Here is a 25,987-nt window from a genome sequence, read left to right on the forward strand (position 1 = left end):
CACTACTCAGTGAGGAACAGTAATTTTATTTAAATCTACTTCATGCGTAAGCATGATAGAACCCCAATTTAGCTTTGGCAAATATCACAACAAAAAAAGAAGCAGCCTATACAGAACAGTGAAAATGCCAAGGATACGGGTTCTCCACAGTTTCACTGCAGAGTCAATGGATTTAGAAGCCTCACTTTGGCTACATCATTAATAACCATAAAATTAAATAAAGGTAGTCTTTCACTATCACTTCTTGACTTCTCCAAGATCTTCAATGCTGTCATCATCCACCTACGGGAAAAAAAGCCAAAACAGGTTAAGTATATTTCCTTCTTATGCATCTCACTCGATATTCTTCACTGTACATGTAATGAAGTGCAGGAGAAGCACACGGTGCCATCTGAGATTCCCTGCTGTAAATACCAAGCTAGTGACACATGCCTGTATCACACAGCTGAGCCTACAAGGCTCTGCATAAGGACAAGCCTACAGAGTTATTCAGAAGGAATTCAAACCAGGAAATACCAGAACAAGGGAGAGTCAAAGAAACTGCCTGCACTTACAGCAGTGCAACCAAACCTCTCAACCATCTACACTTCAGCCCAACGCAAAATGAGTTCACCTCCTCTTCTGAAGGACAATTTTTTTTTTCAATATTTCAAGGTATTTTGAAAAACAGGATGGCAGCACAAGAACACTCAGGCATTCACCATTAAGAAATGGTCAGGAAGAAGCTGTAGATATTTGACAGCTCTTACGCTGACACACCTTCCTCACTGCACTATATCTTTAAGGATTTAATGTTTCTTGGACAATGGAAACAACATTCAGATTCAACTTTAATCACTCCTTAACCTAATTGTTCATATGTAGGAGGAAGGGCAACAACTGGTCTTATTTTTGCACAACAGTCTACCGAAGATGACACCCATTTTTGAAAATCACTGGAAAAGTCACAGGCTACTGTGCAAAACTAGAAGTCCTACAAAAGAAATTGTTTATTACCTCAGGCCACTTCTCTTGTATTACATCGATAATGTCATCTGTGAAATCCCCCTGAATGATTATTTCATCTTCTCCTGTTACTGAGGCACCGCAGGAAAATTTCTGAGCAAAAAACCTTTGCGCTTCCTTAAGATCGATTTCTGTTTATGGGAAAATTGGCAGTGTAAGTACAGTCACTGTCATACCAGTTTTTCCTCAATTTTACAACCAAAATTTAAATCTTAACTGTTGAAAGACTAGTGGTATTTTACAGTTAAAACTTTAATATAATTTCCAATAAAAGCAAAAGTCTGATGTTTACATACAAAGCAACCGACCTAACAAATCTAGCAAACTCTTCAAGGCCAAAATCACTAAAAGTCATCTAGACATTCTGCTTCTGCAGGTCTAGGCTGCACGCACTCACCAAAAACACAAACGCAGATTAAAACCCCTTCCAGTTCTGCGTAACTTCTATAGATATTTAACTATTTCTTCCCCACAGAATTGATTCAGTATGTTTCTTTTAGAAACATGTCACAGTGATTTTTGAGACTGGCTTCCAACACAAATATACATATTCAGTAGCTTGATCTGAACTCAACAGTACCGATCCCTGAAGAAAACCAACAAAACTCTTATGCAGGAAATACATAACATATCTTTTTAATCTAACCAAGATTAAAACTTCGACAAAACCAGTGATCCACGTGTGAAACAAAATGTTATTACAGATACAACACTAAGTAGCTAAGATGTCTGCAGCTGACCAAAGCGAATAACGTATTTACAAGTTTTTAAAAAAAACAGGTAATGACTGACAGAATTAAGCAGAATTAACCAAGTAATGGTTAAATATTTCAGACAAGGTATACCAGCAGAGAATAAAAGACAATACCCAGCCTTAAGTTAACTTTAAAAAAAAAAAAAAAAGGTTGTGAAGAAATACAAACTAAAAGGGAGATAACAGAATAGAGGACAAGATACCTACAGTGGGTGGAAAATATTTTCAGAATTGAAACCTTTTTTACTCACAGGAAACAAGCCAAGACTCTAGGCAATATTACGTTAAAGGCACATCTAAAAGCAACAAAATACACCTAACAAAAGTCAACTCACCAAAGGTTGCAAGGCCACATACTCTTGTGACGTATTTTTTCTTTGCTCTAGGAATTTTAGCTATTGTAACTTTTTGTGGTACAGTCTTCTTCTTCTGTTTTATCTGACCTCTTCCACCTTTAAAACAGAAGGTAAGATTACATAATTAGTTAAATGACAAAACATTTAAAGAAAAAAAAAGACTGTAAAGTCAGACACCACCCCTGTAAACAAAGAAACCTCTCTCCCCATCTATGTATGTAAGCAAAGGTACATCGCACAGAAAAGCCTTGTATTACAAAAAATAACCTACGCATGTCAAATATGCATTAAAGCATAGCACGCACATCAGGACCCTGTTACAATGACAAAAATGGGGGCTCCCCAACACTTTACTTTGGTCTACATTTACCCCCTTTTTCAGGGATTTTTTGTCTGTAGTAATCTTAGGAATGAATTGTTACTTTAATGTTTTTCATGAGCTTAACATCCTTACGGTTTGGGTCTGACGCAAAGCAACTTACTCATGTCCATTCACTAAGGCCAGGAGAACCTGCCTACTCGGGCTGCTGGGTTAAACAGCACGTTAAGTTCTAGATATTCATGCAGGACACGTATGAAACATTTTATATATATGGGGTGGTAGAAAAAAATATGCCTCAAACAGAAGCCAGCCACAGTAGTTGACTTTGTATAAACTCAAGTCACCCCAGGGTAAGCGAAGTTTTGTTCTAGAGCCTTCTCACCAGGAAAGCCAGGAATTCACCAAGAATTTATGAGCAAACTAACCCCTTGAGAATACTTTTTTTTCCCTTAATGTGCAGCACTTTCAGTTCTACATTACTATGAATTGATAGCAATTTATTGTCTTAAATTATCAGTTATCTCAAAGTTTCCTCAGTCAACAACTGCACTAAGTTTTTGCTCGTTTTCTTCACCCTCTCTTCTAGAGTATCTTGTACCATCATACTTAACACCACACCCTAAGTTACATGAAACTTGAGACTCTAGGAGAAAATCTCCAATGATTTTAAATACTTATTTTATAACTAAAACCAGATTAGTCATAGCACCCCACACAATAAAATAATGTTGAAAGAAAATGTTCTGAAGTCTCTGGAAGAAGCATCCAAGCTACAGATTCTAAGTTACTGTTGTCACTACACATATCCCACTGACAAAGTAAACATAACTGGTTACCAAGACACAAAAATAAAACGTCTGCAGTGATATGTGGCTTAAAATTTGAATCCTACTGGGCTGTTAACCAGCATTTATGAAGCACTACAGAAAGCTGACAATAAGCAGGCAAATACATATTAACAACCACAGCATTCTGATTTATGATGGAACGTATGTTCGTTAAACAGAAATAACTAACAATACTGGGGAGGGATGGAAGGTAAAAAGGCAAAAGCAGCATCATGAGGCATTTCTAGAGGCAAGCAACCTTTGTTCTACTCTGCAAGCAACCTATAAGCTCACGTTAAATAGGGTAAAAACAGGCATTTGGGGAGGTATGCCAGATGATTTTAGGATGGAAAGAATTACTCCCTGAATAAGTGCCATTGCAATGACGGGACAATCAGAAACACAACCCAGGTCTCTTCACTAACACAGCACACATCGCTGTACCAACCCTGCTACCACATACGCTTTTTCCAGTTGGTATCTTTTGCGCAGGGTCGAAGGGTAGCTAACACAACCAAAACACAAGAAAGCCATGCCTCGTCCAGGCCTACAGATGAGAAAAAGATGTCCCAAACTGTTCATGAATCAATTCCACAAACAACTATTTAGACCTTGCCTCTCTTTTGCTTCTTCTTCTCTTCCTCTTCTCCTGCAGTTCCTTGGCCTTCTCCAACCCCAGCTTCCTGTTTGGGTGAATTTTCTTACGTACATCAGAACGGAGCGGTGAGAAGAAAGAGAACAAAATTAGTGGTCAGATTACCACATGACCTTACAGAAACAGGAAGTAAGGCACAGTGACATTTTGCTAGATCCTTAAGTGGCTTGCTTTAGCGCCACGGTTCCTTGACTGATGCATATTACAACCTCGTTCTAGTGCTGGGATGAATTAGATCTGTGACATTCAGCTTGAGGATACAGTTAGTTTCAATACAGTCTCTGCATAATTTCCAAAAAGGGACAGAAATTAACAATAGTCTTAACATTTAAATTCTAAATCGACAAGTTCCCTATCACTAACGACCTTTCCTCCAGCAATCCACTGTCGACTGGAAAGACATAAAATTGGATAAATTAACTTTGACAGGAAACAAATGCACAGATGACTGGTTACAGCAGAAACCTTAATAAAGATCAAATATCGTTTCTGAGATTTTCTGACAAACTTATTTTCACAGCATCCAAAAACACCCTAGACTTTTGAGAAAACGGTTTAACTTTCAGACAACTGGAAGATGGGAAAGGTGAGAAATGGACAAGCTCAAAGACTTCTGAATACATTTAAGTACACATGTAAGCCAGAAAATGGAGAAAGATTCTTACCTACTGTAAGTTTTGCAAACTCATCTGGAAAATTCTTTTCTAACCATTGTCTGCATTTAGTCACGTCAGGCATGTATTCGCAGTACTAGAGAAGAAAGGACACAGGAATGTTGTCACAAACAAATAGAGCAAAATACATTTTCTATTTAGCTCAGCCATTTCTCTTTAGGGTGACTCAATACCAACACTCTAGTAGCACATAAGGAGCCTCATGGCATGCTAAAGATGAGAGCGGCTGAAGCACAGAACTACCACAATTAAAAGCCAAAAAAGGTCAGAAAGAAAAGAATCATCATAGAAATCATAGGACAGAAAGAAACAAAAAAATAACTCACCTCTGTTGGCAGTGAACAGACTGGAGAAAGAGGGGAGGGAAAAAAAAAAACAAATTACAAAAAGTTCTCAACTTACAACCTTGGTGTTAATTCAAATTGGTATTTTGAAGTCAGGCATGACTTCTTACGTTGTAACTTCTGGTTATAACCTCATGCTGACTCGAAAGATTATTTTATTGATACCATTCCTCCCATTAGTCATTTGCTCACATGCTGTGTGTTAGAATAAAACTATCACAGCAAAAGCAATCAGTCAGTGAAGGAAGGGAAGAAGATGCATATAGTTCGGGGAAAAGATACAGAAAGAAACATCAGTTCTACATGAGGCAAAAAATATGCCTAATAAATTACCATGTGATTCAGATAGCTCTCTATTTTCCAAGAGCTACCTATGTCCCAAAGATCCGAGAAAATCTAGGCCCAAGCTCATCAAAGAAGATGGGTAACTTGTTGGATGGGCTTGACTTTAAAACACACCCAAGCCAACTGTGCAGACACACACAGCAGGGATTCTTTTCTAATCCCCTGCAACTGTGTTCAAGCACAATGCAAAATAAATAATCCTGACGGATATGTTTTAGATAAATACGTTGTTTCATTTTAAAAATTCATCTACATAGCTACAAATGTAATGAGTAAAACAGAATTGTAAACGCAATGCAACAGTTACTTTATTTATTATCATACTGATGTTCAGAGACCTTGTCTGTGCTAAAGGTACTAGCTTTTTACTAGCTTTCTGCAGGAACAAATCTGCTCAGAAGTTTGTGGTCTGAGCACCATTCCTACTAATGTAACTTTTACATAAGCCCCCCATTTTTCACCAAAAACGCTTTGGATAAAATACACCACATGAACTACTTCAGAAAGAAGCTCAGAAAGGTCACGCTGACCATGGCCCATCTTTTCAACAAAAGCTGACCAGAAGAAAATCTCCAATTCTCTCACTCTTTCCACTAGGCTGCCCTCACAAACAGCACACTGGAAGAATCGTGGCCCACTGCCCCTTCAGCACTTGCCTCCGCAGTAGAGAACCCGAAGAGGATAGTCAGCATCTGACCTGGCACCGCTCCTTACGTCTCCTTTGCAGTCAGGGACCACAGGATCAGCTACGTCTGTGGCCATGTCACAAGCCTGCGGGTCACAGAATTAAATGAATGAAACGAAACAGTTCTGTGTTATTCACATCTTTCTGTACTCAGCAAAAGCCTCGGAGACTGACAGAAGCACAAGGCCCGGAGAAAAGATGTGTGATCGTAAGAACAGCAGGAGAAATCAGGGAGCAACCATGAGGGGAAAATGGCTGCAAAAGCTTCCAAGCAGTTTGGAACAGTAGTATATAAGAGAGAAGGCAAAGTGGCAAAAAATGTAGTGTAAAATAAAGAAAGATGTGCAAGAAGAGCACGTGGGATTATGGAACACGCTGTTTTAAGTGAAACGTGAGGGATTATGTTAAACCGGTGGCATGCTGTGTGGAAAGGTGGAGGGACCGCCAGCAAATTAACTAAAGAGATCATTTAGATTATCAGCTGAAGAGTCCAAATCTGGTCCTGGGACACCGCCAAAGCCAACAAAACGCAAAAAGACCCCGCAAGCAAACCGCCCTCACCCCCTGCCACACTTCGCAAGGGTTTACAAGCACACACATCCCGGGGCTCGCGAAGAGGAATCAAGAGGCTGCAGCGCGGGGCCGGGACAGCGCTGAGGGAACGGGACCGGCAGGCGATGGGGTTCGGGTGCCGTGAGGGGCTGGGGGCCGGCGGGGGCACCTGAAGGGCCGGGAGGGCGCGGGGGCGACGGCGGGAGGGAGAAGCAGGAGGAACGGGGGGTGCGGGGATGAGGCACCGGGGACAAGGAGGAGGGGACCGGGAATGGGGGCTGAGGTAAAGCCGGGCGGCACGCACCGTTACCGGGCGGCCCCCTCAGGCCGCGGCTCCCCCTCCTCCAGCGGCGGCGGCGGCGGCTGCAGGCCCCGGGCCCCGCGCCTTCCCCGGCCCCGCCGCCGCCCTCTCGCGAGAGCCTCGGGGCGGAGCCGCTCCGTGAGGCGACCGGACCCAGCTACGGGGCGGCGGAGGGACCGAGCGGGGCCGTTTCGCGGAGTTTTCCACTCCCCCCCCCCCTGCTCCGGGCCGCCGTCATGCCGCGCTACGCGCAGCTGGTGATGGGCCCGGCGGGCAGCGGGAAGGTGAGGGGGGCGAGGGTCGGTGAGGTGACGGGACGGGACGGGACGGGACGGTGAGGAGGGCGCTGACGGCTCGCGTGTGCCTTGCAGAGCACGTACTGCGCCGCCATGGTGCAGCACTGCGAGGCGCTGGGCAGAGCCGTGCAGGTGGTCAACCTGGACCCGGCGGCGGAGCTGTTCGGGTACCCGGTGATGGCAGGTGAGGGGACCGGGGGGGGTGCTGAGGGGACCGGGGGGGTTCCTGAGGGGACCGGGGGGCGGCGGGGTGTGAGAACCGCCCCCACCCCCTCCCCGGAGACGCGCCGTGTGTGCCCGTCGTTGCAGATATCCGCGAGCTGATCGAGGTGGATGATGTTATGGAGGATGATTCCCTGCGGTTTGGCCCCAACGGGGGCCTGGTGTTCTGCATGGAGTACTTCGCCAATAACTTCAACTGGTTGGAGGAGAGCCTGGGGCACGTGGAGGACGACTACATACTGTTTGATTGCCCAGGTAAACACGCATTTATGTGTTAGTGTTGTGCTTCGGACGCAGCATAATGTTTTCAATATGATTTCTGTGCTGGTCATAGAATCATAGAATCATTTAGGTTGGAAAAGACCCATAAGATCACCAAGTCCAACCATCACCTAACACTACCAAGCCCGTGACTAAACCATGTCCCTAAGCGAGACATCCACGCGTCTCTTAAATACCTCCACCACTTCCCTGGGCCAGTGCCTAACCACCCTTTCCACAAAGAAATTCTTCCTGACATGTAATCTAAACCTCCCCTGGTGCAACTTGTGTCCTATTGCTTGTCACCTGAGAAAAGAGACTGACACCCTCTTCACTGCCACCTTTTCAGGTAGTTGTAGAGAGCAATGAGGTCTTCCTTCAGCCTCCTTTTTATGTATTTTTTTGTATTATTAACAGTTGTCAGAGTCGCTTCCAGATGCTTCAGAAGTGAACTTGTCTCCATTCTAATTTGGGTGACAGCACTGACTTTTGTTAGCATCATGTAGTGTGAGAAAACTATGGTAACTACTAACTAATACTAAGTGGAGGTTAAGGGAGGAAAAGAAAATTTTGAATTCATTTCCATTTTGCCAGTATAATTTCATCCAAATACAGGCACAGTTGTTTGAAAGATTGGGCTTTCTTTATCAGCTGTTATTCATACTAAGTGTAATGCCCATGTTTCTATAACCGATAACTGAAATGTTTCTGTTAGCTTTACATTTCTGCATATTAATATTCTAAGTGTGTCTTAGGTCAGATCGAACTCTATACACATTTGCCAGTGATGAAACAGCTGGTGGAGCAGCTTCAGCAGTGGGAATTCCGTGTCTGTGGAGTGTTTCTCGTTGACTCTCAATTTATGGTGGAATCTTTTAAGGTATCCATTTGAAATCTTGTAAACAATTGTAAAAGTTCATATTGATGTAGAACAAGGAATCTGATTGATTTAGGGGGCTGGGTTTGTTTAAGCCGAAGGAAGGAATGCTAAACGGGGAGATCTGATTGCTGTCTTTAGCTGCCTCAGACAAAGGTTGTAGAAAGGAAAGTTCCAGCTGGACGTATAGGAAATACCCTGCACTGTGAGAATGGTCAGGCGGGAGCAAGGGCATAGAGAGGCTGCGTAATGTAAATTTGTGGAGTTGTTCAAAACTTGAGCCCCGAGCGACCTAATCTGACTGATATATAACCTCTAAAAGTTCCTTCCAGCCTAAATTGTTCTGTGATTCTATGAGAGCTTTCTCAGGTCTGGAGAGAGAGCATGACCCTTCCCTTATCCAGCAATAAGAATCCTGAGAAGGGCTTTGAGTTTTGTTAGTCCTTTTCAGTGACAGATCCAGATTTAAAGCTCTGGAAACAGCTGGCAGATGGGAACCTTGGCACCTCCCTTTTCTAACAGAGATAATGACTCCCCACTTGGCCTCCTGCCCATGTTTCATGTATTCAGTAGCTAGACTTGCTGTATAGTAGATTGTGACCTGCGTGATGGTTTTGTGTTTTTCTGTGCTTAACTATGTTATTTTTCATACTTCTTCAGTTTATCTCCGGAATTCTGGCAGCACTCAGTGCAATGATCTCTTTAGAGATTCCACAGATTAACATCATGACTAAAATGGATTTGTTGAGCAAGAAAGCTAAGAAGGAAATAGAAAAGTAAGTTCCAAAACATTACTTACTCTGTAGTGTGATATCTTGAGGTAAATTTCACTCAGAATTCAGTCTAATCTTTCCCCCATTTAAAATATACTCTTTTTGGAACGGTAAAAGACGGATTTGTTCTGCATCAACTGTGGTCTTTAAATGCCTGGATAGGATGTGTACAGTTTAGTCAAAGTCAAAAAAGGTTAGCTCCATGTGTGTACATATCTCTAGATTTTTCTTTAAAAAATTATCTTGAATAACTTGCATCATTCTGAATGACATTCTGGGGTACTGCACCTCCTTGAAAACCTAAACTAGAGGTGATCCTAACTTGTTTTGGTACTGAACATACTGAATTACCTCTGTGTTACTTTTACATTTGTACCACAATTTGAAAAAATAGTGTTCCCTGTGGTCTTCATCAAAGCTTTCTTAAGTATAAAAGTATATTAGTAAAAAGAAAATTTAAAAAAAAAACACATTTTTTCTACTCGCAATCATAATCTGAAATTTAAAAATAATTACAAAATCTATATTTAACAGGGGTCGTAAGTTGCCATGATAATAAGTTAGTTCATTCAGATCACAGAAGGATAGGTGGCTTTGGTAGCTGTCTAAAAGCATAGTGACTCATGCATTCTGTATGTCGCTGTTAATGATGAGTTTCTTTCTGCCAGGTACTTAGATCCGGATATGTATTCTATGATTGAAGATTCTACAAATCTACTGAAAAGCAAAATGTTTAAAAAACTGACTAAATCCATATGTGGATTGGTACGTATATTCTGATCTGGGAACTACCACTAGTTTGCAGTTTTCCTTCAAAGGGCTTTAGCAGTCTGGGCAAGGAAAATATAAGTGTAGTATAAGGCAGTGGTTTAGAGTGCTGTGAGGAGACTTAGTGCATTCTGCTTCTAATGTCTTTTGAATCCTTTCTCTAGATTGATGATTATGGTATGGTTCGATTTCTACCTTTTGATCGCTCTGATGAGGAAAGTATAAACATAGTTCTGCAGCACATAGACCTTACCATTCAGTATGGAGAAGATCTTGAATTTAAAGAACCAAAGGTAAGGTACTTCTGATGATAAGATGAAAAATAGAAGGGCTCCATAATACAAATCATGATATAAATGTGTTCTTTGCCTTGTTAATAAATGATTGCCTTCATATGGTTCAAAATAAGCCATGTTTAGTCTTTTAGTGACAATGCTTATATCATCTTCACTTACCGTTACAAAAATGAGATTCTTTAATATTGTCTTGCGTGTGCAAGTACCGTTCAAATGGTTGTGTTGAAAGTAATGCTTTTGTTTTCAAAAATAATATAATTTTAACTTTTAAAGGTCAGAAAGGGCCATTAAGAGAATTAAGATCTCTTCCTGCATGTTTGTTCACACTCCCCTAAAAAATTCTGCATCTGTATCTCGTGTTGTAAAGTTATTCCTAATCTATATCTGTCATACATCTATCATGTAAAATACATGAAAATACATTTCAGAAAGTTTTGCTATTTGTTTTATGGAACAATGTTAGACATTGTTCATGTGGTTTCTAAAATAAAGCATCGCAGAACAGACAATGTAAAACAGCCACTTGGGAAAAGTCAGGTTTTACCTTTTTTGTTTTCTTTCTGGCAGGAATATGAAGAAGATAAATCTGCTCTTGTGGATGAGTATTTTCAAGATCATGTAAATGAGTGAAAAATAGATGCTCAGAAAGAGGAAGAAAATACCTTGCCTGTGTGTTTAAAACAACAAAAAATCCACCTCTGTATAAATATATTTGATGTTTTATCTGTAAGATAACTAAAATTTCTACTGAGAAGTGGGTTATAGGTCAGTTTATATGACAGAATATTATGAACTATATTGTTGTTTTTAGTTCTTTTATAAGTACAGAAAGTTCCTGGATTCTCTTAAATGTTTCAATTTTATTTTGTTTGTATTTCTTCTCCTAAAATGTATTAGTCCAATTTATTATTTATTCAGCTACTTTCAGCTGAATTGGAGGATGTTTTTCTGCTGCTCATGTCCAAGTACCTATCAACCTTGCCTTTTCCTTAACCCTAAGGAATGAGTTTTGCTCATGGAGTCCTTGAATTAAAACATTTTCCATAGAGGTCTCATGGTTATGTAATGCTTAAATTCAGTGGGTGCCTCTGTATAGGCATGACACCTCTCGCTATATAGGATATATAGTTTGTGTATTAAAAATTAAGCCTGTTCTCAGAAAACCTGAACATCAGCCAAGTAATAGTTCTTCAGGATTTTGAAACATGGAGTCAAAAAACATACTCATTTTTTAATAGTTACAGAGTAGGTTAACCTCATGATGTGGCAAGTCTTGATGCCTGTCTGGGGTTAATCCCACCACGTCGGGGCCTGATCTGGCTGAATTAAATTTTGCTGGTTTAGCTCACCTCCACCCTGGCACATCCTAGGGCTGAGTCATTGAATCAGGGAGTGGTCTGGGTGGAAAGGGGCCTCACAGACCCAAGGCTGCCCCCAGCCCCATCCAGCCGGGCTGGGACATCCTTCTGACCGTGTCCTGCTCATGGCGCATGAAAGCCCGAGCCCTTCAGCTTCAAATCCCCCCAGTTTTTCCTGCCTGACTCACGCAACGAGTCATTTATGGGTGAAATTAGACACACTGGCTCCCAGGGAAGGCCATGGGTCGCTACTGCCAGATGAACCTGGGTCTCTTCAAACACTTCACCGCCCTAAACCCACCCCGGTGGGGCTGGCTCCGCGCTGCCTCACCCCGCTCCCCACCTCAGCTCCTTCCCTAGCCGGGAGCGGCGCCTCTCGGGGCGGCGCAGGCTGCGGCTTCCCCTGCTCGCACCGCCCTGCTGCCTCATTTCCTGCAGCCCCGGCGGCCGAGGAAGAGGAAGAGGAAGGCTTGCCGTGAACCCATCCCTGCCATCCAGCCGCTCGGCCCCGCCGAGCTGCCCCCTGCCCTCCGAGATGCCGGTGAGGGGCCCGGGCAGCCCGCGGGAGGCCCGGGCGCGGCCGGGCGCTGTGGGGCCGGGGGTCGGCTGTGGGGCGGGGGTGAAAAGGGAACGGGGCCGGGTTTGAGTGGGAGAACGGGGCCGTAGCCGCTGGAGCCTGGCGCTTTGGAGGGGGTTGGTGTCGGTGGGAGGCTGCTGCAAGGCCGTAGCCTTCATCTTCCTCTTTCTTCTTCCTCCCCTCCGTGGGAGGGCGGCAGCCTGCTACGGCCCCGCAAAGGCAGGGCTGCGGGGCGGGGAAGGCTTCTTAAATGGTCACTTGGTCCAAGCCAATTTTCCAGGAAGTGTCATATTCAGAGGGCTGGTTTTTTTTTGCCGCTTACACCTGTTGTAGCACACAGAAATTTTCTTGAGCATGTATGCGATAAGCCTGATTTTAGTTATTTTTATCTACTATTATTAGCTAGACATGCAACAAAATCCCTTTCTAATGATGGAGTAACTAACTCGTTTAATGACCAATTTCATGACCTGTGGAATGCTCCACTGCAGGGCTGCTCCTCCCGTGGAGCCCTGCAACTTGGGTTCAGGCAGCCCAGGGATGGAGCAGTGGACATGGGTTGGATGGACCAGTTTTGTCCTGTCTTCCACCATCGCTAGCATAAATGGTGTCCAGGGGGATGGTCATCACCGGAATGGTGCTGAGATATGGGCTCAGTTAAAAAATGTAAGTTGTTTGTGCAAAGAAAGGTTGCTGGAAGCACAGCTAACCAACAAAACTGACTTCGGTGAGGATACAGGAGAGAGCCATGATCAGTCTGCTGCCAAGGGGATGCTGAAATGCCCATTTTCAGTGGCATTGATAACAAGCCTTCTCCCCTGTCTGTAGGCTTACCACTCAACTTTAATGGACTCTGATACCAAGCTAGTTGGGAACATGGCGCTGTTACCCATCAGAAGCCAGTTCAAAGGCCCAGCGCCCCGGGAAAGTAAGTTTATCTCTGAAAGCCCCTTTGCATATTGTTTGAAGTCATTTCACAGTTTGTCCCAGACCAGACCCTTACTGTCCCAGACAGTAAGAGTGAGGAGAGGAGTTGTGGCTTAGAAATGGACTGCTTTGTAGATGACGTTTTCAGATGCTGAAGTGTTACAAGCCATAGAAAATTATCATACAATTGTTATCTGGAACAGGTCTGCCTAATTTGGTTACTTTAGTAATTAAAAGGAAGCCTACAGTTACTATTTTCACACTTCCTCCAGTGTCTCAGCGTGCTTGTCAGCAGGCTCTGAGGAGGACGTGGTGGTGCAAACCCTCTCATGTCAGAGGAAGCAGAGGTTTAACTGCAGAGAACTTGCACTTTGGGGCTGAGGCTGAGGACACTTGGCTGCTCTGAAGCTACAGGATGATGAGGAAGAATGGCAGCACTGTAGGGTAGCAAAAACCCAAAACTTTAGTCTTGGGCATCCCAAAACTGAACACTCAAGTTACTCAACTGGTAGGAAACTGGGGAACTGTTGAACTGCTGCCCTTTGTGAAGTGAGAAGTCATGGTGGAAAGAAGAAAAGGGAGTTAAAACTCCTGCTAAGAGTAGGAAACTTAAATATTACGGTCTGAGTTCACCAGTCTTTCACATAGCAAACACTATAGTGTAGCCCAGTTTTCTGCATTTTGTAAATGATTTTGCTTTTGCAAGAACCATTGTTTATGTACTTCAGTGAATAAAAGTTATGATCAAATGTGGTGTACTGGTACACCGTTTAACTTTGTTTTTCTTTTTTTTTGAAGCTAAGGATGTAGATATTATAGATGAAGCCATCTACTACTTCAAAGCAAATGTTTTCTTCAAAAATTATGAAATTAAGGTAATTTTTTGTGATATTGTATATACAGTAAGTCTTGGATATTTGGTGGTACAGATATACATTTCTGTGCAGGTTAAATAGTTCTATTAGATAAGAAAACCTCCCCTTCCTCCCACTTAATTTTTTTAATTGGATAAATGTTATGAATTACAAGTTCCTCTCTGATGAGGAAATTGTTATCCCAAATGGTTTGAAGTCATTCCTGTTTCAAACTTTTACCAGTTCCATAAAGCATCCTGTAGTCTAACAGTGTCTGGGCTCTGTGTGCGCTCTTATTTTGCAGAATGAGGCTGACAGAACACTGATCTACATAACTCTCTACATTTCTGAGTGCTTGAAAAAGCTGCAAAAGGTAAGCAGGGAAACAGTCTGTTCTGGGATTGTACTCGAGAGTATTTGCTGATGTTCTCCTCCTAGGGGCACAACTAACACTGCTCACCATAGTCCCAGTTGTCAGAGCCACAAATACTTGAGGCTGTGGATCTCCAAAGAGATGTCATGATGCTAATCTTGATGAGTCTTTAAGTTTTAGTGTCTGGTAAAATATTTGAGTCTAAGGCTCTTGTTTGTAAATTTTAATCAATTATTTGACTGGTTCTTCCAGTGTAACTCCAAAGGCCAAGGAGAGAAGGAGATGTACACACTAGGAATCACTAACTTCCCAATCCCTGGGGAACCTGGCTTTCCACTTAATGCAATTTATGCCAAACCTACCAACAAGCAGGAGGAAGGTAAGACTAAACCAAGAACTCTGAAGGCTTCCTTTGGCCCATAGTTTACCAGCTGCATTTTTGTGACTATGACTAGAAAAGTGACCCTGAAAACTGAATCTTCTGAATCTGTAGCTCTGTCTTCTGCGGGCTGCATGAGCTGGATTTTTTGACCTCAGGGACTCAAAAACTTCCCTGGATCCATAAACTCAACAGAACAGAGCAATAGGGGTCTGAGTCTTTTGCATCAACATAATTGCTAGATAAATTCGGTAACAGAGCCCAAGCTAACTTCTGCAGTGGGAAGAGAGGAAGTCCACAATGATGGGCAAAGGTACCAAAGAGAAAAAAAATGGTTTGGATGATCCTTTTTACTGATTTTATAATTATATAAAATTATATTAATATTATATAAAATTAAATATAAAAATCCCAAGTGTGGCTGTACATTGAACGAACCAACTCAGCCAGCCAGCAAGCTGAAAGCTGTGAAAGCTCACAGTTTCCACTGTAGGCATTGATGTCCAATGCTTCCATGATAAATTCAATTTCACTTGGTGCTGTTTTGTGCTTGTGCTGTGTTTCAGAGGTGATGAGAGCCTACTTGCAGCAGCTCAGGCAAGAAACTGGTCTTCGGCTTTGTGAAAAAGTATTTGATCCTCAGAGTGACAAGCCTAGTAAGGTAAGGTTTTGGTGTGATCACAGATTTAATGAGAGGCTTGCTTGTTTTTTCAGAGAAGTGAAATGATGGGGTGAGTGATCAGATGTGGATAACTTTGGAGCAGGCTTCCCTGGTTTTATAAGGCTATCAGACTGCAAATTTTCAATACATTTCATCTGTAATATTGTAAGACAGTAAATGACGATTTTGGATACTTTTAAAAGCAGGATAGTAATAAGTGGTGTCTCAATCAGTTCTTCAAAGTGTTGCATACTGTTGGCTAAGGACTCAAGGTTTTCAGAAATCTGTGGGCATGAGAAATGCTGTTTATCTTCCTGAGTGGTTCTGATCTGTTAGCTTCCTTGAAGTAGACCATTTTGCCTCATACCCAGATTAAAAAAATAGCCAATCAATGCATGAATTACCTCCTGGTTATATGTTTCATGTGCAAATATGACTGTTTTTAACATTGAAAGTATTTAGGCAAATTTAGTTTCAAAGGCATAGCTTTCTGATGCATCCCTTGTTTATTATTATACTGGACTAACTATATTGGAAGAAATAGCATACACAGAATAAACAGTAAAAATAGTATTGAAATAGTAGAAAGGATAATATCCTGCTTTAATTCAGAGTCTGCAGCTCTATGTTATAACTCACTGGATCCACTCCTGTCATCTTGTTTTCCTAAATTCCAATAGAAACCAATAGGGAAAACTGTATGTGCAAAATTGGACCCATAACATTTGTTGTTTGTCAGTGGTTGAATACTTGCAAGTCACTATTTCATTTACTGCACTGAAACTGCTTTTGCATATTTTCTTATTTTGTACTTTCTTCTGCAGTGGTGGATCTGCTTCGTGAAGAGACAGTTCATGAACAAGAGTCTGTCAGGTCCTGGGCAGTGAAGAGGCAAAGCAGCAACAACATTAAGCATTTCCACAGGAACATGTGTAAAGGATTTTGCCTTTTTTTTTTTTTTTGGATATGTTTTGTACCAAGGAAGAATTAAGTGCTTATGAAGAAAAAAATAATCAATGAGAGGTAAAAAGAAGTTAAAGCAAAAAGATCATTGAGTACTGTAAGCAAATATTAAGCTGGTGCTTAATAAAAGATTTCTAATGTGCTGTTTCAGATGCAGGCTGCTTTATTATCAGTGGTTACAGCTAGCATTTAAAACAGGGCTTTTGTTTAAACAGGAGAAATGTGTGTGCCTGGGGGCGTATGTAATTGCTCTGCTGGCTAGAGTCTCAGTATCATGTGTTAAAGTACAATGATTTTTACCTTTTTTCAATAAACTTAGCTTGTAATTAATGTGATAACTGCTTTATGTCTTATGGATAGCTTTCAAAGAAATAAAATCAAAATTTTGGTGAAAAGGCCATCATTATTGTGTAATGATAAAGTAATCAGAAAGAAGTGAATCATTCTTATTGTAAACAGGATTAATGCACAGGCTGTAGTCTCCAGCAATGTCCCAGTTATTTAACATCTGCAGAGCAGTGCTTCCTTGTACTAAAACGTCTTCAAAGAGTAATGCGGGCAGATTACATACACCTTAGTCCAAGGCTGCCTTTGTGATGGCAGATTTGGTCAAACATAATGGCACATGGTAGCAGCAAAAATTGTTTTGATCAATCTGATGACTTCCTGAAGATCTGCAAATGTGAGTTCATTTTATTTTCTAGACAGAAAATTGCAGTTGTGGCAAAACGTTGTGGCAATGCTTGTTTCATTGCCGCCGTACAGCACCACCATACTTTGCATTCCTTAACACTGGGCTGCTCGGCACAGTCACTGAGAGCTGTGGTGGCCTCGAGCTGACAGCTCCTCCTGCTGTCAGTAGCAGTAATGCTTGTAGAGTAGCCACGTTTTACATTTTACACGTTTTACTCCCTTTCACAGTAGGTAAGGGAGTGGAAAAAATTAAGTTGATGAAAGAAAAAAATCCCAACGCGTCTGTTTTATCTTGTTGCTGTGTGAGGTCGACCCCTCTGAGAGGCAGTTCCATGCCTCATAGTTATGGTGGCTCAAGTTAAAGTGTTTCTTCTGCCTGTGTCCCAGAAGAAACCTCGGTTTTAAAGGGTCTTTCTTCTCAGCTGTCTATTTTTACAGGCAGAACCTCCGTCATCTCCAAGACCTCTGTCACACTTAGCTGCCACAGCCAATAGCTAATGAAGTTTTGGTAGAATATTCGGTTTTGAGAGGAAAAACGGCTAGGTTTAAGAGCTCTGCAGATACAGAGTCTAAATCTTTTTACACAAAACACTGCTGAGCCGGAGAAGGCTTCTTCCAGCCCCCTATGACACATTGCCCAGCCTGACACAATCCCCCTACTCCTATCACCCGCCCACCCCACAGCCGACTGAGGGAAGGCGCCGCTGCGCGGGCGGAGCTATCGGGGGGCCTTGGCCCCGCCCGCGGGCTGCCCTGCCGAGCGCCTGTCGGGCCGCGCGCCTGCCGTCAGGGCAGCGGCGGAGGCGGCGTCGCGTGAGGCCCCTGCGACGGCGCCATTTTGAAGCGGCGGTGGCGGCCCCGGTCCGTTCCCTGTCTCCTCCCGGTCCCCTCTCGGTCCCTTCTCAGTCCCCTCCCGGCTCCCTCCCGGCTCTGTTTCTCCTTGCCGTGCCCTCCCGCCGCCGTCATGAGCGTGGTGGAGCACGTCCGGGAGATGGCCTCCGCCGGGCTCCACTCGAACGTGCGGCTCCTCAGCGGGCTTCTCCTGACGATGAGCGGCAACAACCCGTGAGTGGCCCTCCCGCCGGCGGCTGAGGGGGAGGCCCGCGGGGAGCCTGCGGGCAGGGGCTGGGGCAGGAGGAGGAGGAGAGCTCAGTGTTAGGGCTCTCCTTGCCTACAGTGGTCTGTGCGCCTGTATGTTTTGGAGAGTTGTTTGAGGTACTAATTAACGCCAGAATCCCCTTCTGAAACCCTCACTGCTCAACATGGGAAGGTAGCACCTTTGTGAGGAGTTGTACCTGTTAGCCAGGGGCCCTCCCAGTGCAGCAAGGGAGCAGCAACATTTGGAAGTTGAAGGCAGGCAAAGCAAGCTTCACATGCTTTGGAATCTCTTTGGCTCTTAGCTGAACTCTGTCTGTTTGCATTTTTTCCTAGGGAACTGTTTTCACCATCTCAGAAATACCAACTCCTCGTATATCACGCGGATTCTCTTTTCCATGATAAGGAATATAGAAATGCTGTCAGTAAGTACACAATGGCCTTGCAGCAGAAAAAGGCTTTAAGTAAAACTTCAAAAGTAAGACCTTCTACTGGGAATGCTGCATCAACCCCCCAAAGCCAGGTATTTCAAAACTGACTAATGTGCTGCATAAAATGATCAGGCCCCCTCTGTTCAGTTAATGTTGCTGATTTAATGTTGTAGTGTTAGATTGTGGATTTATCATGTCAAATAAGCCTGTTTTCTAATGGAAAGCTTAATTTGGTCTTGGAACGTGAGTTTTTTATATGTGCAATTCATGCTTTTTGAAGACATGAGAACTAGTCAGTTGCGTTTTTAACTTTCTTGCACTAGACTTTTCTAACATATTTTAAACATTTTATGAGGAGACCTTATTTACGTTTCTTATGCGACTGTAAAGTGCTTAATGTTTGTGTTTTATTTCAGTGTTTACCGTCTGAAATTGAAGTGAAATATAAAATGGCCGAATGCTATACAATGCTGAAGCAAGATAAAGATGCCATTGCTATTCTGGATGGGATTCCTTCCAGACAGAGAACCCCAAAGGTTTGTTCTGGCAGATGTTTGTCACAAGTCCTTGGTCGGTGTATTTCTAATCCTTAGGCCAGTAAAACAATGTCGTTTCTGAGTATAATAGAGCTTGAAGTCTGTATCATCCATCCATCGTCCATTCTTTCTTGGATGTTGTTATGAGTAGTTTTCATAGGGCAAAGAGTGATTACTCTCAACAAATGTGTGTCACTTCTACCAGGAAAAAAGTTTATATGATTGTAAGCTGTTCAATTACAGCAAGTTAGCGAGTGAGTGCGAGATATCCGAAAAATTTGCTCTGGTTTTGAAGTGGGGCTCTAAAAGTGAGAGCCAAGTACAGGTTTAACGTAACGTACTCTACTTTGTGGATGTAGCTAGGCAGAGTCCTAGCCTCCATTGAAGAGCTGTGTGTGGCTGGACAGGAAAGGCATGCTGTCACCAGCTGGAGCTGAAGGGGATACACTTGTAGCCTAGTTACCTTGCAAGGCTGACTGTTCTGTGCTGTTTCACTGTTAGGCAGTCAACTGAACTTGCTAAACTGTGATTGTTAAAATTGAGCAAGTGTTTTAATACGTTCTTGAATCCAGAATGTGTAGGGAGTAGCACATCATTTCTTATTGTATGGTTTGAGCAACGCGAGATGCTTGAAAGGATGAAGACTTTGGCAAATAGAAGGAACGCCAATGCTCTGTCTTTCCAATTCACTCCATCCTTCTTAATAACAGTTTAGATAACGCTAAATATTTAGATCCCATTGTGGACTGCAGTGTTAAATATGTTGAGTCTGTGCCTTCTGGCTCTATTATGTCATAAGGGCTTAAAAGATAAAACATAGTTGATTGAGTTGATGCATTTATCTTAAAGCAGTGTATGTGGCTTAGGCTCTGGTAATGTATAGGTGTTCTGTTTAAAGACCAAATTGCAGAGCAGAAAAAGAAGAAAAGATTAAGGAAAGAAAACTTTTAACCTATACACACTAGTAAAATGAAGTATTGTAGCAGAAAAGTAATTGGGCTGTGTAGAGCTCAAATCATTTCTGTTCTTTCATCAATCATGACTTTATTCAGAAGCTAAACGGAAACTTTCTCTGCCTTCCTAAACTCTTTAAAACTTCTGTTGGTCAGAGACATACACTGAAAGTTAATGTAATGGGTATACAGGTCCTTCTTGGCATCATACGTAAAATACTTGCCCATTTTTTGACATCATGTGTGCAAAATACTGAGATTTCAGGATGTATTATGTCAATACAGAAGAATACAAATTTTATATTTGGGCTCAGAATAATCAATTTTAATTTTATGGTATATGGTATGTTATAGTGATCTCAGAAGAAAAGCTGGCAATTATAACTTCTACCCAGAACAGGAGGGAGGGAGCAATGCTTGAAGGCAAAGTTGTGACCTATTCTTAGTGAGGATTTCTCCTTTCTCATACCTGACTCTAGTGCCGTTGTGTTCCTTACAGATCAACATGATGCTGGCAAATCTGTACAAGAAAGCGGGTCAAGAACGCTCATCTGTTACAAGCTACAAAGAAGTACTGAGACAGTGCCCATTAGCACTTGATGCCATACTAGGTAGGTTTCTCCGTACTGTAAGCACTTCAGCACTAAAAAGTGTTATAATCTGAATTATCTTTAGGACTAGGTAATTGACTGCAATTTGCATATAATATATAATGCCTGTATTATGCAAATTATAAAGAACATTGTGACAAACTGCTTGTTTATGCTTGCCAGGGGATGGAGTTCCTGGTCTCGAGACAATTAATTTGCATTAAAGGCAGTTTATGGTGACTGAAATTGATTTTTATACCTTTCTGAATAGGTTTGCTCTCTCTGTCGGTGAAGGGTGCAGAAGTGGCCTCTATGACGATGAATGTAATTCAGAGTATTCCTAACTTGGACTGGCTTTCAGTGTGGATCAAGGCATATGCTTTTGTGCATACTGGAGATAACACGAGAGCAATCAATACCATTTGGTAAGAGTTGAAAGAGCATGATGTAATCAAATAATATAAAATATTTATGTATAATTACGTTAAAATGACATTGTATAAATAACAGCCGTTTCTTTTCTCTTAAAGCTCTTTAGAGAAAAAGTCATTGCTGAGGGATAATGTAGATTTACTGGGGAGCTTAGCAGACCTGTATTTCAGAGCTGGAGATAATAAAAACTCTATTCTAAAATTTGAACAAGCACAGATGCTGGATCCTTACCTAATAAAAGGTGAGTAAATCCTAAAAAAAAGTTTACTTGGTGTGATGATCTGGTGAGTAACATTAGAGTAGCAGATACACACAAACATTCAGTAGAATATTGAATATTGTTGTACCTGGCTTTTAATTCAGAATTGACACTTGGAAATTGTGTACATTGACCAGTTGCTGGTACTTGCACGGTTCATAGTAGGTGTTTGTGTTGTAAGTCATTTAAAATTAAAAGGTATGGTAGCCATTTATGTGGTTTGCCAAAGAAGCATATATATTAAAAATAATTAAGAAGTTTTTTTTTATTATTTCTTGTTGTGAATGAGCTTTCCGTTTCTTGATGACTGACCTTCAAACGTTTTGCTTCAGGAATGGATGTATATGGTTATTTATTGGCACGGGAAGGTCGACTGGAGGATGTGGAAAACTTGGGCTGCCGTCTCTTCAATATTTCTGATCAACATGCAGAGCCCTGGGTGGTGTCTGGGTAAGATGTTCTCTTTCCTTTCTTACACTGACCCTCTTGATTTGCTGCATGAGGTGGGTTAGTTATACAGTGGATTCAGCTTTTTTTGTTCAGAGGGTGCTTTTCTAACTATGTTCTGGTTTTGGGGTAACTTTAGCTAGCAATAAATACCTATTTTGGTTGTTTCCAGTACATCTAAACCTCTTTGATTTACTGTACCGGTGCAATAGCAATGATCTATTAAATAGCTATAACGGTTAATATTCATATTGATGTTTTCTTGTTGGTTTCTTTTTTTTTTTTTAGCTTTTGAAAAGAAAAGTATGTTTTTACCTGAACATATATTTTTAACTTGAAATCCAAGAAGCTCAACAGTTGCTTGTAATCTTTTTTTTTTCCCTCTCTCTTCTAAGCCTCTGTGAATGCATGCAGGCAGTACATGTTTACAATCTGTCTTGTGTTTCCGTAGGTGTCATAGTTTCTATAGTAAACGATACTCCCGTGCCTTATATTTAGGAGCCAAAGCTATCCAGCTTAATAGTAATAGCGTTCAAGCATTGTTGCTGAAAGGAGCTGCTCTTAGGAACATGGGCCGGGTACAGGAAGCAATTATACACTTCCGTGAAGCGATACGTCTTGCGCCTTGCAGGCTGGATTGCTATGAAGGTGAGTGAAGTGAAGCTACTCAAATGTATAGCATTGGTTTGGTGGTGTGGTGGTGGTGATGATGGTTGTTGCTATTGTCAAGCAAGGAAATAGGAGATTTTATTATTTTTTTTTTTCTCCTGGTGACTTTCTAGTAAATAAATTATTATTACCCCCAAAACTGTTAAGTGGTTAGATGAGAGATACCAGAGAACACATGTATTTATAAGAATGATTTTCAAAAAAGATGTTTGTTTTTAAATTGTTTAATCTGGGTATAAAGAGACTTCGGTGTTTTGATCAAATCAGTTTCAGATGATGGTAACTGGATAGTTAGTTGCACTGGGAACTTTGTTTTTGTCATACTGTCTCCTAAATAGGAACAAATTTATATGGTAAGTAGTTAAGGAAAATACATTTTCAGAGGAATATGCATTTTCTTGCAGAGTTAAAAGTAATGTTAAAATGTTTTCCTTTTTCATCATCAGGTCTCATCGAATGTTACCTAGCATCTAACAGTATCCGAGAAGCTATGGTTATGGCAAATAATGTGTATAAAACTCTGGGAGCAAACGCACAGACCCTCACTCTGTTAGCAACAGTCTGTCTTGAAGACCCAGTCACACAGGAAAAAGCAAAAACATTATTGGACAAAGCGCTGACACAAAGACCTGATTACATTAAAGCTGTGGTAAAGAAAGCAGAACTTCTTAGTAAGTTCACTTTTTCCACTTAATTCATTTTCCACTTTTCTTTTTCCAAATTTTCCACTTTTTCAACTTAATTAAAACATCAGTTATGTTTTGTAGTATTATGCAGCCTCATCAATGCGAGGAATGTGATGGTGATGTTGCAGCCCAGGGGGTTGTCAGTTCTATTCTGAAGGGAAAAGCACAAGAATTAATTGCATCTCACAACTGACATTGCAGCACTTGAAACAATTGCAGACAAAATGTTTTGACTTCAAAGTATACGTAGTCATGAGTGTAGCAGTTACTGCTTACAAAAAGTATATTGCTACTATCCTTCATGCTGTCACTTCTGAGGGAAGAAATAGTTGTGTGTTGTGATGGCTTTTACTGCACACTCTGACTTTTATAGATTCGTCTAAACTATTAATTAAAACTGTAGTTTTGCAAATAAACAGGTAGAGAACAAAAGTATGAAGATGGAATTGCTTTGCTGAGGAACGCACTGGCTAATCAGAGTGACTGTGTTCTGCATCGAATACTTGGAGACTTTCTTGTAGCTGTCAACGAATACCAGGAAGCAATGGACCAGTACAGTATTGCCCTAAGGTAACCCAGAGACTCCAAAATTGCAGCATATTTATAAGAACCAATAATCAACTTCAAGTAAAAAGTTGAGCATTGAGTCACTAAGTGGTTAGGGCATGCATCAGAGTTAGCTCTACATCATTCTCCCTTAAAACAGAAACATAACGCATTATAGGCTGATAATGAATTAGTTGCTCATAAGGCTTTGAACTGAGAAGTGCAAAATTTAGGGATGGTATTAACAGTAAACATGTCACCAGGCATACAGCTCTTTGACTGATAAAAGGATTAAGGCATGGATTTTTTTATTTATTATTACATTGGCAATTTTAGGATCTGTTCCTTTAGAATAGAAGGTGTTCTATGAGCATGAGCTATTATGTAAATTTAAATAGGTGATTCACTAAAGAACCTAAATGTTATCTTATAAAGTTATGTTAAATGTTACATATTTCAATTTCAAAAAGTTAAACTCACCTTAAATCTAGCACATTACGTCCACAATAAACTCATGTTGCGTAAATGGATCAGCTATTTTTATCTTGTAAATGATGCGTTTAGTCATAGTCATTTAAATTTTTATTACTTCCACATTGCTTTATAATTAGTGTTGTCTGAAGGAGTTGACTAAGTTTCCTTAAAGAGTGGGATGTTTAGAGAAGTGCATTCGTGAGGCTCAAAATGGTTTTGTATAAAGATGCAATACTTGGTGTTATTGTCAGCCTGAGGTGAAGTTTACTAATTTGAAACTCTTGGTGATGCTAAACAGGAAGTGCAGAAAAGAAGATGATTTTTTTTTTATGATAGCATTACAAATACAAAAAAATACTAAGTTTTAAGGCAATGCTTTCTTTTCTTTCCCTCAGTTTGGATCCAAACGATCAGAAGTCACTAGAAGGAATGCAGAAAATGGAAAAAGAGGAGAGTCCAACAGATGCAACCCAGGAAGAAGATGTGGACGATATGGAGGGAAGTGGAGAAGAGGGGGACTTGGAAGGCAGTGATAGTGAAGCAGCCCAGTGGGCAGATCAAGAACAGTGGTTTGGCATGCAGTGATGGCCTCTCTTCCTGAGGCTTGTTTTGGCACATGAAGATACCACTGGGGCCATTCTTCTTTGAAGAACTTCAGCTGTGATTTTTGCAGTAACAAAGACTTTTTTTTAATATAGACTCTGAAACCATTTAATAGTTCTATGCATCTCAATGCCATGAAGATTCTTGATGCTTCTTATTTATTAAGTATAAGGGATTAACTGTACTGGAGGTTATTTGCAGCTTTACTTTCAAAAAAAAATCCCTGCTAAAACTAAAAGCATTAGAATCTAAAGTGCATAATAAGCCTATTGTTTATGATGGGAACTGTCTAAATTGTGTTCAGGGCTAAGTGTGCTTGATTGATTTGTAAATACAGCGGTTTGTATTCCTTTGTGAAAAAGGTTTGTATGCTACCTTTTGGGCTCACACTCCTGTTGAAGTCTGGAGGAGTTGCTTCCGTGTGGCTGAAAGCAGCACTTTCCTCTTGCTGTGTTTGTTGAATTAATTTGTCTTTTTATAAGGCATGTCTTTTTATCTCCTGTGTGCTGTAAAGGAGAAGTTTGATACGCCATGCCGCTTTGACTTAGAGGACATTTTTGTAGTTGACTGATTTTTGTGTGTACAGAATTGTACCAGTGTTGGAGAATTACAGCAGTTTGCCCAGTCCTTACTCAACCCTATAATCACATAAAGTCTGTACATTAAAATTTATTTTTAAATGCTCTTTAGTTTTATTTCAGAATGTTACTAAATGGTTTTTCATCAGTGACTCAAAGCACTTCACATTCAGCATACAGCAATGACAATTAAAATGATATAAAAAGAATTCATCCCTTTCCACATGCATTAGTGTAAAAATGTTAAAATTACACAAGTATGTATTGTCTTGGTTTTGCCATGTTTAGATACTTCCTGTTTTTGGGAGATAATGTTTGAATTCCTGTGTTTTCCTTCACCTTTTGAAGCCAAGTTACATTACTTTGCGTACAGATTCTCAACATTCTCTCTTCAGCATCATCTCTTCAAGGGTGAGCTTCTTCGTGTAATCCAGAAACTTTCAATTCTGTGGGCTTGATGTGTGGGAGGAGGAATTACTTTGTGCTCTTACTTTTCTTACAGCTCTGATTTCCTTAGTCTTACAAAAACATCTTTTTATCTTGACAATTTAATTCCTTTTGTATTTATTCTGTTACCACAGTTAATGCTG

General features: G+C 41.2%; 4 protein-coding genes across 6 annotated transcripts; 3 read left to right on the plus strand and 1 right to left on the minus strand.

Annotated features, from left to right (window-relative positions):
- Positions 1 to 6: 6 nt before the first annotated feature.
- DENR (density regulated re-initiation and release factor) lies at positions 7 to 6,946 on the minus strand. Its single transcript, XM_035565009.2, has 8 exons — positions 6,824 to 6,946; positions 5,939 to 6,053; positions 4,920 to 4,939; positions 4,585 to 4,669; positions 3,881 to 3,964; positions 2,095 to 2,211; positions 997 to 1,136; positions 7 to 282 (listed from the first exon to the last, which is right to left on the minus strand). Exons 2-8 carry the CDS (start codon positions 6,042 to 6,044, stop codon positions 238 to 240), a joined length of 597 nt encoding a protein of 198 aa, XP_035420902.1. The 5' UTR covers positions 6,045 to 6,053; positions 6,824 to 6,946; the 3' UTR covers positions 7 to 237.
- Positions 6,947 to 6,966: 20 nt separating this feature from the next.
- Positions 6,967 to 11,361, plus strand: GPN3 (GPN-loop GTPase 3). Its single transcript, XM_035565007.2, has 8 exons — positions 6,967 to 7,104; positions 7,192 to 7,300; positions 7,426 to 7,593; positions 8,355 to 8,479; positions 9,137 to 9,252; positions 9,918 to 10,014; positions 10,182 to 10,310; positions 10,881 to 11,361. Exons 1-8 carry the CDS (start codon positions 7,057 to 7,059, stop codon positions 10,941 to 10,943), a joined length of 855 nt encoding a protein of 284 aa, XP_035420900.1. The 5' UTR covers positions 6,967 to 7,056; the 3' UTR covers positions 10,944 to 11,361.
- A 501-nt stretch (positions 11,362 to 11,862) lies between these two features.
- Positions 11,863 to 16,800, plus strand: ARPC3 (actin related protein 2/3 complex subunit 3). Its single transcript, XM_035564989.2, has 7 exons — positions 11,863 to 12,212; positions 13,077 to 13,176; positions 13,974 to 14,050; positions 14,334 to 14,402; positions 14,655 to 14,781; positions 15,348 to 15,442; positions 16,267 to 16,800. The coding sequence occupies exons 1-7, from the start codon at positions 12,207 to 12,209 to the stop codon at positions 16,327 to 16,329; spliced, it is 537 nt and encodes a 178-aa protein (XP_035420882.1). The 5' UTR covers positions 11,863 to 12,206; the 3' UTR covers positions 16,330 to 16,800.
- A 1,031-nt stretch (positions 16,801 to 17,831) lies between these two features.
- ANAPC7 (anaphase promoting complex subunit 7) lies at positions 17,832 to 25,504 on the plus strand. Of its 3 annotated transcripts, XM_035564986.2 has the most exons (11): positions 17,832 to 18,163; positions 18,530 to 18,716; positions 19,041 to 19,160; positions 20,613 to 20,724; positions 20,975 to 21,128; positions 21,234 to 21,376; positions 21,727 to 21,844; positions 22,293 to 22,489; positions 22,957 to 23,181; positions 23,616 to 23,766; positions 24,612 to 25,504. In XM_035564986.2, exons 1-11 carry the CDS (start codon positions 18,063 to 18,065, stop codon positions 24,799 to 24,801), a joined length of 1,698 nt encoding a protein of 565 aa, XP_035420879.1. In that variant the 5' UTR covers positions 17,832 to 18,062; the 3' UTR covers positions 24,802 to 25,504. The 3 variants fall into 3 exon arrangements, with proteins under 3 accessions (XP_035420879.1, XP_035420881.1, XP_050570144.1); XM_035564988.2 differs by lacking the exon at positions 18,530 to 18,716 and having other exon boundaries at positions 17,882 to 18,163; XM_050714187.1 differs by lacking the exon at positions 17,832 to 18,163 and having other exon boundaries at positions 18,530 to 18,618.
- The last annotated feature ends 483 nt before the right edge of the window (positions 25,505 to 25,987 follow it).

The sequence above is a fragment of the Cygnus atratus genome, chromosome 17 (assembly GCF_013377495.2).
Source record: "Cygnus atratus isolate AKBS03 ecotype Queensland, Australia chromosome 17, CAtr_DNAZoo_HiC_assembly, whole genome shotgun sequence".
In the NCBI taxonomy this organism is placed as follows: Eukaryota; Metazoa; Chordata; class Aves; order Anseriformes; family Anatidae; genus Cygnus; species Cygnus atratus.